This window comes from Hypanus sabinus, chromosome 21, assembly GCF_030144855.1.
Source record: "Hypanus sabinus isolate sHypSab1 chromosome 21, sHypSab1.hap1, whole genome shotgun sequence".
In the NCBI taxonomy this organism is placed as follows: Eukaryota; Metazoa; Chordata; class Chondrichthyes; order Myliobatiformes; family Dasyatidae; genus Hypanus; species Hypanus sabinus.
The window spans coordinates 44,363,948-44,376,292 of NC_082726.1; the positions used below are offsets into that span (position 1 = coordinate 44,363,948).

A 12,345-nucleotide genomic window follows, 5' to 3' on the forward strand; every position below is an offset into this window, starting at 1 on the left:
GTGTGTGTGTGTGAGAGTGAGTGTGTGAGAGTGAGTGTGTGAGAGTGTGAGTGTGTGTGTGTGTGTGTGTGTGAGTGTGTGTGAGAGAGTGTGTGTGAGTGTGTGTGTGTCTCTCTCTCTCTCTCTCTGAGTCACAGCATTGGCAGGGTAATGGCCAGATATTCTGAGACCAAGGAAACTTTCAATGCTTTTGCCAAACCCGCAGGTTTCCAGCACCCTGGAAGAAATCTACATATTGGGCTACTGACATGACTAAAAGGGACTAGCTCAGTCTCCACTCAAGAAGCTTGATACTATCTGCTGGATTTGGTTCAACGGCTCAGGACGACATCCACTAACTTATAGAATTGGGATAATTCTACATTTTTCAGTGTAATCCCAGCAATAATAGGCTGATGTTTCCTTAAAAATCACAATGTCTTCAAGAGAGCATGAGACAGAAAAAAAGAAAATAGTTCAGCCCCAGTCTAGACTGTCAGTGATTTTTCAATAATAAAAAAATTGAACAGCTGTGTTTATGTTCATTCTCATTTTACTAAAAGAATTATTATCATTTGAAAATATCTGTGGTATCCATTGTTAAAATCTATAATCCTGAGAAAGGTAAGAACCAGCTAAAAAGCAGGGTGTGTCTATATTTTCAGGTTAGCAAATGTTCAAAGATATGAACTTAATTGTAATCCAGTTTTACTAATCTACACTTTATTGTATGGATGCACTGAAATGCTCAGGTCTCTGCACTGGACATGAACCTCCTAAACCAAGCTTGCCTGTGAAGTATACCTTCTCTCTGCTGCTGCGAGCTCATATCCTCCTGCAAGTTTTTCATTTGACCTTGCAGTGACCCTCTACAGTCAGAGATTATTGGGGAGCTCCACTTGGTAAAGTATGAACAGTAAGGTACACTTTGCAGTGAACGAAGTATTCCAAAACAATGCTGATAAAAGCTAGTCCTGTTCTTAAAGGGAATCAGTTAATGGGAGGTGGTATGTCGTTTGCACTCATCTTGTACCTAGTGCTAGGATCATTCAATGGGTCACATACAAGGGAGCTGCTCTGGTCTCAACATTTTTGCAAAGTTTACCACCCAAGGGTGCATTCTGTCCCTCTTCGGGTATACCTCATGACTTTTCTCAACCAATCAGCATCAATACTTCCTTGCATGTATGGACGGAATGTCTATGCGGGCAACTGTGTGTAATCTTAGTCGTTCAGTGTAGCAATGGGTTTCCATAAGTGCCATTAGAGAATCTTAAAGGGAGCGAAAATTAGTGAGGGTAATGGTTAAAAATGAGCCATGCCTACTTTACCCTCTCTAGTCCACCGAACTGGAATTTCAACCCAATAATTTGAAAATCTGTGTAACAAATCATTCAGCCTGGAGGTGTGTTACACTCTAATTTGAAGGGTTCACTTTGGTCAGTATAACTCAGTGAGATCACAGGCCCAAGTTACACGTCAACATTAAATGCTTCAGACCTACTAAGACAGAATAGATTTACTGTAAACCACAGCTTGCTTTGGTATATGAAAATGTAGGACTATTGATAATGTCAAACATATAACCAAAACAATGTGCTGCTCAACAAAACTAATTTTGTTTCAAAGCACTTCAATTTTTTTTGCCTCCTACATTTGTTGATTTACCAGAATTACAACACTGTGGCTGTAATACTTGTAGCCATTTAACAATCACATTACTTAAGCAGTTCCTAGTCCGAATGATAAACCAAAAGGTTAATTAAGCAGTTGCATGCACTGGCATATTTCTCATGCTTCATTTACAATGGTAACGGTCCACTGTACAGGCATGGATTCCAGCCATGTTAAATTCACAATGCAGTCCAACGGCAGTGCAGCAGGCACAAGCTATCTAGACAATGGACATACAGAACTCACCACTGGCCCAGGCTGTCCATCTAAGCCAGAAGCACCCTGGTGTATGAAGTGTTAAAAGTGGAAAGAACAGTGGGGAAGAAATGAATGTAGCAGTGAAAAGGGACACGTTGGCATAACTCAATGAAAGGTGATGACATAATGTTGAAAGGGATGAAGACTTGACATGTCTATCAGCACACAAGAAATCTTTTAGAAACCCAAACTATACAATCAAATATTTCAAGGTTACAATTTAAAAAAAAATAATCATGAAAATTTCATTGGAACTGTCAAAATAGTTACCAAGAGTTACCTGCTTTGTCAGAGCAGGAAACTCCTGAAACTGTCACTGATACTAGCTGAAAAAGCCGAATGCCAAATCTTCACAATTAGCAAAGAGTGAGTATGACCAGCACGCCATGTGATTGAAAGTGAATTATGATACATGTACATTATATCAATAATGAATTATGCCAATGTTGGTGATACAGCCCTGAATTCTATCCATTATATAATGGATAGCAAAATACCTGATGCAGGAGGAAAGAAGTTATTTTAATGTTGATCTCATCACACACACACTATGCAACTGTGGCTTTTAATGCTTAGTACATTCACATGATCATTTCTTCAATTTCAGCAATGACCTTAAAGCTTGTGCCTGTGCTTCCATCTGCCTAATCTTCAAATTCTGTTGACCATCTAGAAGGAAGGATCATCCCTGCTGCTATTGACATTATAAACAGAATGGGCATGAGTTCTCTGGAAGGGTGTTAAGCTGATTCCACTGAGAAATATTTAATAGGCTTGACAAGTTGGATGCTGTGAGAGATTGTTCCCCTTGGCTGGAGAATCTAGAACTATTAACCTTGGAGAAGAGGCTGGCCACTTAGAGTGGAAATGCAGAGACTTGACTTTATTCAGCAGGGTGTTGTGCTCAATGCATTCAAAAGTCAGTTCAATAGCTTTGTGACAACATATGTGATTGGCAAATATGGGGGAATTTTACAGGAAAGATAAAGGAACTAAATGTAACCTCACTAAAGATCAGAGTAGGTTTGAGGGATGAATGGTCTAATATTGATCATTTCTGAGTACTATTGTTATGGATACCCATGATGATTAAAGATTGTCATTACATTTTGAAAGATCTTTGATCTTTAAAAAATGAATTAGTGAAATCCAAAGTAAGGGTTATGTTCCAGGATTTCATGCTTTAGCTGTGATTTGTTCCTGAGACTTTCAATTCAACTTTGTCATCTTTGTTAAGAAACAAAGTCACATAAATCATTTGGGGAATGCAGGAGGAACTGAGTTATTTTTTGATCAAAGGAATTTCAGCTGTTGAGCCACAGGGTGAGGTCTCTGCAGTACAGCATTTGGATGATGCAAGTTTAAAAATTATGGCTTTGTTCTTAATGATCACAGGTCCCTTCTCTTCACCAAAGCTGGCCGTTATGGTACATTTGTATTGATTCATGTTGTGGATACTGATTCAGAAAGATTCAGCCTCTGGTTCTGTTTTAGGTCCACCTGCTCTGTTAAATATCCCCAGTATCAATCCCTGGAAATTAGACTGTTGATTCCTTTCCTCTGTCTTCCTATTTTGCACCATTTTCCCCGATTCTTGAGGTCCTTAACTTCATACCTACCATAATTCTCCTTTACCTCTTCAAAACTCCAGTTATTGTTTATCCTATGCAAACAGTACATGATGCCTGTTTTATTTTACTCTTCAGTTTTATGGAAAAAGTGAGTGAGAAAAGTGCACCACTAAAACAATCCAAGGTTTGACAAGCAATGGTGGATTTCTGCAGAATAAAAGCGACCAGGTCAGTTTCTCCCCAGAGGAAATCAAGTTCAGAGTAGAGTTGGAATCTGAGTGGACAGATGTTCACCTCTGGACCTGGTCACTTGACTGTACAGCAGAATACAAATCCCCAAACTGCTGTGCCTTTATAGGGGGTTCCCAACCTAGGGTCATGGACCCCTTGCTAAACAGCATTGGTACATGAAAGGTTAGGAATCCCTGGTCTATTTGTTTTAAAATCTGGAGTCTAACGTGCATTCACACACAAGTTATCATTAGATGATTTATATCAAATTAGCTGTCTACTGAGTTAATCTGATTTGAAGATTATGTTAATTACACTCTCATGCCTCGGTGTCTCAAAGTAGCAGATACAAGGTAGAGGTACAGATTGACAGCGATAGTACTTACAGGCAGTCCCAGGGGACCTCGATCACCTCTATCACCTTTGGGACCTTCTGAACCAGGCTCACCCTATGTCAATGAGAAAACTGCAGTGTATTGACTTTTACAATGTCATATGCATCATAGAAATGCAAATGAATCTGAGTTACAGACAAAATTAGTAGGTAACCATATAAACCATATAAAAATTACAGCACAGAAACAGGCCATCTCAGCCTTTCTCGTCTGTGCTGAACACTTACTCTCACCTAGTCCCACCTACCTGCACTCAGCCCATAACCCTCCATTCCTTTCCTGTCCATATACCTATCCAATTTTTTTTTAAATGACAAAATCGAACCTGCCTCTACCACTTCTATTGGAAGCTTGTTCCACACAGCTACCGCTCTCTGAGTAAAGAAGTTCCCCCTCGTGTTACCCCTAAACTTTTGCCCCTTAACTCTCAACTCACGTCCTCTTGTTTGAATCTCCCCTACTCTCAATGGAAAAAGCCTACCCACGTCAAGTCTATCTATTCCCCTCATAATTTTGAATACCTCTATACATTCTAATGTACATAAAATTTGGAATCATACTTTGAAATCCAAGTGTTAATATTGAAAAGGTTTATCAGCTAATATGGACAAACTACACTTTTGACAGTTTGCCACAAATTTCAAAACAGAAAATACCGAGTGCCTTTCAGGTTACGCAGAATTTGCAGAGAGGGGGAGTTCATCTTTCAGTCCAAAGATGTTTCTCCAGGAGTTGGTCTGCCTGACTTGCAGAGTTTTTTTTAAAACACTCTCAATATATAATGTAGGTGCAAAGTGATTTGTACAGTAAAACGTTGATCCAGTGTGTAAATTGGTAAATTAAAAGGAAAACAAATTAAATTAGAACAAGGTTAAGATAGATATTGAAGCTTATCAGCTTGTGTTAGCATTCAGACAGCAAAATAATCCCTAATGTTTGTGAACATTATGCCATTTTCTGTCAAAAATATGTTTGGTCATTACAATTATCACCTTTTAAATTAATATTTCACACATCATATCATATTAAAATATAATGTATAAATGGGTAAAGAAAGCTAACTGTTGAAATGGTGAGGACAATGAAAGCTTGTGCATTTCTGACCAAAACACTTGCCATTCAGCTGACAAATATTACTCCAGTTTGTTCCTCAAATTTTTCCCCTTCAACCTTTATTGCAGCATGTATTACAGGTCAAGGATCAAATATGTTTTCTATTCTTATCAATCCACAGATTCATCTGAAGAACAAACAGGGGGAAGGTCCCACTGAAAGTAATCATACAAAGTATACTACTGTAACAGTAGTTCAAGAATAATTAAAATTACCTTTGTCCCTGGAAGGCCATGAGGTCCCTGGACAGAACAGATCAGAAACATAATTTTAAATAAGGAATATTTCATACAGAGTACAATGTCACACACTCACTTCTACTCAAAACTTAAAACTTTTTGATAAAATCAATACCAAAATGTGCCATAAACGAATGGCAGAGCAGACCTGATGGGCTGAATGGCCTAATTCTTCTCCTTTGTCTTATAGTCTCAGCGCAAAAATTCAAACCACTCTTCAGAAAGGATGTCAAGGTCCTGGCAAGAGTGCAGGAGGGATTTATCAGAATGGTTTCAAGGCTAACAGACTTCAGTTACACAGGTTGGTTGCTGGAGAAGGGATTGTTCTCTTAGAGTAGAAGAAGCTGAGAGGAGATGTGATAAGGTGTATAAGAGGATGGTGTTTAGATCAGATAGGCGGAGAAATACCACTGTCATTAGCTGATGACACTGGGGTTCCAGGTCACAATTTTGAGGAAGTACAAGGGTATTTGAGGAAGGACTCTTTCAGGTAATGACTTATAACCTGCTGCCTACTAGAGTGGCTGAAGTCAGGTCATTAGTGAGTGCAGAAAGAAATTTGATGGGGGACTGAGGGGAATAAACCTGTAGGGCTATGGGCCTGACTAAATTGATCTAGAGAGTTTCAGCATGGACACATTTGGCTGATCAGCCTCATTTTATGCTAGAATGACAGTGACTCGATGATGTATTAACATATTGCTGTTTTTAAACACGTGTTAAGACCAAAACACCATAAGACAGGAACAGAATCAGGCCATCCACTCCATCAAGTCTGCTGCAGCTTTCTATCATGGCTGCACTATTGTCACTCTCAAGCCCATTCTCTTGCTTCTCTCCATAACCTTTGATGCCCTTACTAAACAAGAACCTATCAAACTCTGCTTTAAATGCACCTGTTAACTTGGCTGCTGTATGGGGCAATGAATTCCACACACTCACCATTATCTGGTTAAATAAATTTGTCCTCATCTCTGTTCCAAAGGGACATCCTCCATTCTGAGGCTGTGCCCTCTGGTTTAAACTCCCCCACTATAGGAAACATCCTCTCCACATCATCTCTATCTAGACCTTTCAATATTTGATATGCTTCAATTAGCTTCTCTCGTCATTCTTCTAAACTCCTGTGAGCCATCAAATGCTCCTCATTCATTAACACTTTAATTCCTGGAATCGTTCTTGTACCCTCTCCAATGCCAGCACATCTTTTCTTTGATAAGGGGACCAAAACTGCTCACAATACTCCAAGTGCAGTCTAACCAATGCCTTATAAAACCTCCGTTTGACATTAATGCTCTTATAGTATATTCTAGTCCTAAAATGAATGCTAACATTGGATTTGCCTTCCTTACCACTGGCTCAACCTGCAAATTAACCCGTAGGGAATCCTGCACAAGGAATCCTAAGTCCTTTTGTACCTCTGACCAATGCCTTATAAAAGACTCAGATATGATATACTTAAAACAGCTTATCCATTCTAGGGAATGAAGCAAGCTAGGTGTGTTATCAACATGCATGATCTACATGTGCATAATGTATCAGTGCTCCATAAAAAGTTGGTTCAAATATAATTCATTGCGTTGAAATGTTGAGGCTTTGAAAGTCTTCATTAGTAGTGCAAGTTCTTTCTTTCACCATGCAGAAGTTGATAAATGTAATCAAAGGATGGAGACTAAATCCAAATTTACATCAGTGATGCATTAGCAATCACCCTCTGATGATGAGATACCCTTCAATTTAAGGTTATGCTGGCTTTTTGAGAATGAGATGTCATGCCAACAACTTCTTTCTGTTCTTTCATCTCAATTTAAATGAAAGGAGGCTTACCATTTGACCTGGAGGGCCCTGTGGCCCGGGAACACCTGGTAACCCATTAACCTACAAGAAGAACAGCCATCTTTTAGTGTGGACCCAGCCAAGATTTGCAAATGGTTCATGAAACACAATGGACACAGCTACAGATTGTGGCTTAAAAACAGAAGATTAGTAGATATGTTTCAACATTAAAGACTTTCAAAGTTGGATGACAGGATGCAAATCCTTCTAAATGACTACAGTTAAAAACCTGAAGGCAATATTAGTCAGCAATGTTTAGAGTTGTGTTTTATTTAAGACTTTGGCTATACATCTGATGTTTCAGAATTGCAAACATTGCATCATCTTTTTTATAATTTGCTTCAAGTTTCATCTAAAACTGTCCTGACTCAGTCGCATTGGGAATGCATCCCCTAAAGTCACAAAGGCTGTTTTCAGAAATGGGTTAAATGTGTGAAGCTGAGAAATTTGAAGGGCCATTGGGAGAATGCAGGATTGAGGAATAGTTGGAATGTTTATTTTTTCAAAATGGCAGAAAACTGTGATGGACGAATAAACTCTTTTTCAATGACCTTTCATATTAACTCCACACTAAGAAATGGGTGGAAGGAGGTATAAGCAAAATAGCTGTGGGAACAATCTTTATTTTTAAGACAGTATATGCTTACAGCAGCTGAGCCATTCTTGAGAATAAAACAAGCTAGACATTATGAACATGCGCACTATGTTTCAGCTTTCCACAGAAGAAAAAGCTAATTCAAATATAATTCATTGCCCAGGAATGTTGGAGCACTGAAAGACTTTATAACAACACAAGTTCTTACTTCCAGTGTGCAGAAGTTGTTATAGTGCAATTATAGAATGCAGATTAAAGCCAAATTTATATCATGTACACTGTATCAGCGATTCATTAACAATTGCCTTCTGATGACACAATGCCCTCAGGACTGCATTCCTGCATCTGTCCAAGCAGTGAAGCATAACTTCAGCATACACATCACTCAGCTCTGGCCTCACAGTAGCATAGTGGGAACAAGCAGCCAGCACTGGCCTCGCTCCTGGTGCAATTATTGGAGGTAGATCAGACTGGACGAGGATAAATTTGTCCTGACTGCTCTTTTGGTACTTAAAGATGATAATGGGGAGTCTCTCTCTCTGGCCAGACACCAAATGCACATTAAGTGAATGAAATTCTCTGAATTGACATCAATAGCCAGTTTTTCATAAGGTATTCTGGAAGAAAATATCAGTGCAATCTACCACTTCCTGGACCAGGGGATGTCAAAGTTTTCACAACAGGCCTTCTCCCTAATGCCTGCACTGACCTTCAGTGGAAGATGAACTCAGCTCTCCACGTCAACAGAATGTACATGGCTACAAATTGTGATATGTAACTTTTAATGAGGTGAAGGATTCAAACAGACAAGGGTTTAAATAAGGCATGTGGAAGGGGTACGGGTGTTAAGTGGGCCAGATGTTAAAGAGCTTAGAGGTTAAACGTGATGGCTACTTAAACAGGATTGGACAGGGAGTTCATGGGCACTACTCCTACTCCTCAAGATCTCTTTGATCCCAATGTGTCAAGTAACTAAAGATACTCACGGTTGAACCTGGAAGTCCGACGGGACCTGGTAGCCCAGGGGGGCCTTGCAATCCTGGCTCACCCCTTTCTCCTTTTTCACCTGTCGGCCCATCCAAACCCTGAACACATAACACACAATAAAATTACCTCAGGGCATTGGGGCTACTTCAAATGCTGTTTTTTAAGCTTTTGCATACCGGATTGCTTCGAAATGGGAGAGAAATAATCTAAAGCCATTTCAAAAGTATCATTTTCCTCATGCTGATAACTGATACCATGTGATCAATTGAACAGCTGCTAATACAAGAAAGATATATTGTACATTTTAGGTAATTCACTCACATCAGCAATTAATTTTTTCCCTGTATGGTATAATTTTATGTATAGATTACTGTATATATAAAAATTACATACTCCCATTCTTTATATTGTCTATACCTATATGTCAGTGATGCTGTTACAAACAAGTTCTATCATTGTACCTATACCATCACCGTTCTCGTACACATGGCAATAGATTGTTAAATTGTTTTTTTGTTGTCAGATATACCAAGGTACATTGAAAACCTCTGTTTTTCATGCCTTCGATACAGACCATTTCATCACATCAGTAGTACATCGATGTAGTACAATAATAAAATGCAGAGTATAACATTGCAGTGCAGGCAGCCAATAACGTGCAAGGTCATTATGAGGTGGATTGTGATGTCAAGAGTCAACCTTATACAAGAGGTTCATTCAAGAGTCTACTAACAATGGGATGAAACTGCCCTATAGCCCAGTGGTGTGTGTTTTCAGGCTTTTGTAGCTTCTGCCCAATTGCAGGGGCATGGCAGGGAAGAGGAGAGAATATCTAGGGTGGGTGGGGTCTTTGATTATGTTGGTTGCTTTACCAAGGCAGTGAAAATTGTAGACAGGGTTCATGGAAAGGAGGGTGGTTTGTGCTGAACTGTTTCCACAAATTGACTTTAAAATCAATCAGCAAATTGATGTCCTTGCAGGATTATAAAATAAAAATCTTCAGCATATAGCTATGAACATATTGAATCGGATGGAGATTAAACACTCTAGTATTATTTTTTTATATATAAATCCAAGAAGGTATAACTAAAATAAGATTTTGAAGGCTTGAACTTACAGGTGATCCAATCTGGCCGATATCTCCTTTGTCTCCTTTATCTCCTTTAGGACCGGGGAATCCCATAATTCCTGCCTCCCCCTTCGGCCCTTCAGGTCCTGGTGGTCCTGGGAGACCAATTATTCCAGTATCCCCTGTTTTACCACGAGGGCCCTGAAAGAAGTAAACCACATTAGCAAGAGAAACTCTTGCGGCCATAACAATAGACATATGTAAATGAGATCATGTGAATCTTAAACGGGCACCACAAGTACATTTGCTCTTCAAAAGAAACATTACCTTTTCTCCATCAAGTCCAGGTACACCTGGTAAGCCTACTTCACCCTATCAAAACAGAATAATTTATCAGTAAATTCATTTTAGCTGTGCAATGCCAACAACATAATACCGTTTCATGACATTTAAGGCACTGTAGTGTAAATCCTCATCACAAACAATAAATTCAATGCAATGCCAGAAAAGAAAGGTTTGTGTCTGCTATTATGAAAACTTTTCTCCACACCAGAAGGGTAAGGAGATTTTTTTTAGTTTATGCGGGTAGGATGTATCTTGGGAGAAAATATATTGGGAACCGGATCTGTACTGTTGATAAGTGCCTAAGTTGCAAAAGAAGTTGAAATCGTAACTGTTGGCTTTGAGTCATTGAGCAAGGTGAAAACGTACCTTCTGGCCTGGTGGACCTGGCCTTCCTGGAGCTCCTGGAGGGCCCTAAACACAAATGATACATGTTATCCGATATTCCACCCTGCAAAAACTCATCTCAGGGAGGTAGCACCATCAATTTGCAGGAGACTCCCGGGAGAGGTGGGATGTTTGCAATAGAGTAGCTCCTTAGCAGCCAGCCAGCTAGTTTAAATAACATTAGCTATGCTAATGAATGAATGACACCTGTTAAACTCACCTCAACATGTCTTTTGCATTTTAACCATCCACGGGCAATAGAAAAGTCACTGTTGCAAACAATGCAGCGAGCAACACTGGTATTATTTTTGATCTCTCTCTCTCTCTCCTCTCTCCACCCACCCCCTCTCGCTTGCTCGCTCTTAAAAAAAATCAATTTACAGGATATTGTATATAATTTGTGGGCATCACGGAGCCGCTATCAATTTGCAGGAGACTCCCGGAACTTCCGGGAGAAGTGGGATGTCTGTGTTATCATCAGTTCCTCAAAACAGTGGAACACAACTAGAGACTCAAGACACTGCAGGTGTTGGACATATAAATGGTAAAGTTCATAAAAGTAGACTTTGGACTGCAAAATCATGCAGTATTGCATCCAAAAGTACATGCATTTTTTTTTGCCTTTGGCAGCAATGTGCAATATTATTATTGGACAAAATATGCCAATAGGTATGCTATTACTCAAAAAGATATGCTATTATTTCAGATTCTATGAAATAAAAATGACATTGACAGCATTGACAAGAAGATTCGCATCACCGTCCCAGCTTTTATGAGGCTGCAAAACATTTAACAATGATGTGTCACGAGTGCAATGTTTAGAATGTCACAACCCGTCTGGACACAAGTTCCCATAAACAGGAATGTGACTAACAATCAGACACCATGATGTTGATTGGGATGAGCATCAGCCGGAACGCCTTGAAGAATTCCCTTTCTTTTCTTCAAAGCAAAGCCGTCTTCTACATTCCCTGCAAGAGTACAGGGCCTAATTTGAAAGGCAGCACCACTACTCAGTGTGGGGCAATTCACTGAGAATTTAATGCTCATGTCTCTAGATTGGGCCTTGAACCTACAATTACCATAGCTGAGGATACTGCTTTCAGCAAAGGCTCAGTTAATAAGAAACACAAGTCTAGATACTGGATTAAAGACAAAAGGATTTGACCCTGTAAATCATCCAAAAGATGCGATTCCACACTCATTTCCTATTCCCATCTGGAAGTTACACTGGTTATTTCCTATGGCAATCCAGCCTAGCACAGATCTTTGTGCTGTTTGTATTTTGCCCATGAAGTAATGTCATTAATGTATTTGGTGTCCACTTCTCACGTACCAACAGAAATAGGAAATGGGACTTGCAGCTTCTTTAATAATCTACAAGTTATCAATGAATGTATTGAAACTATTGCAACATACATAATATACAGTGTTTGGCAGGGTATTACATATTTTTAAAAATATGCCAATTGCAGGATAAATTGCATAAAAAATATAAGCTAGTTGAGTGCTGTCACAACAACAACCTTGCACTCAACGTCAATAAGACCAAGGAAATGATTGTGGACTTCAGAAAGAGCAAGTCAAGGAAACACACCCAAGTTCTCAAAGAGGGATCAGAAGTGTAAAGAGTGAACAATTTCAAGTTCCTGGGGTGTCAATATCTCTG

The 12,345-nt window shown here is 39.3% G+C and overlaps 1 protein-coding gene across 5 annotated transcripts in view; it reads right to left on the reverse strand.

Annotated features, from left to right (window-relative positions):
- col13a1 (collagen, type XIII, alpha 1) overlaps positions 1-12,345 on the reverse strand; it is a 126,223-nt gene that overhangs the window by 18,332 nt on the left and 95,546 nt on the right. For all 5 annotated transcript variants that reach the window (XM_059946425.1, XM_059946429.1, XM_059946428.1 and 2 more), the window contains 7 exons: positions 10,659-10,703; positions 10,275-10,319; positions 9,996-10,148; positions 8,878-8,976; positions 7,288-7,338; positions 5,437-5,463; positions 4,100-4,162 (listed from right to left, as the gene is read on the reverse strand). In XM_059946425.1, the coding sequence (XP_059802408.1) occupies positions 4,100-4,162; positions 5,437-5,463; positions 7,288-7,338; positions 8,878-8,976; positions 9,996-10,148; positions 10,275-10,319; positions 10,659-10,703 (483 nt within the window). The remainder of the gene's footprint in view (positions 1-4,099; positions 4,163-5,436; positions 5,464-7,287; positions 7,339-8,877; positions 8,977-9,995; positions 10,149-10,274; positions 10,320-10,658; positions 10,704-12,345) is intronic.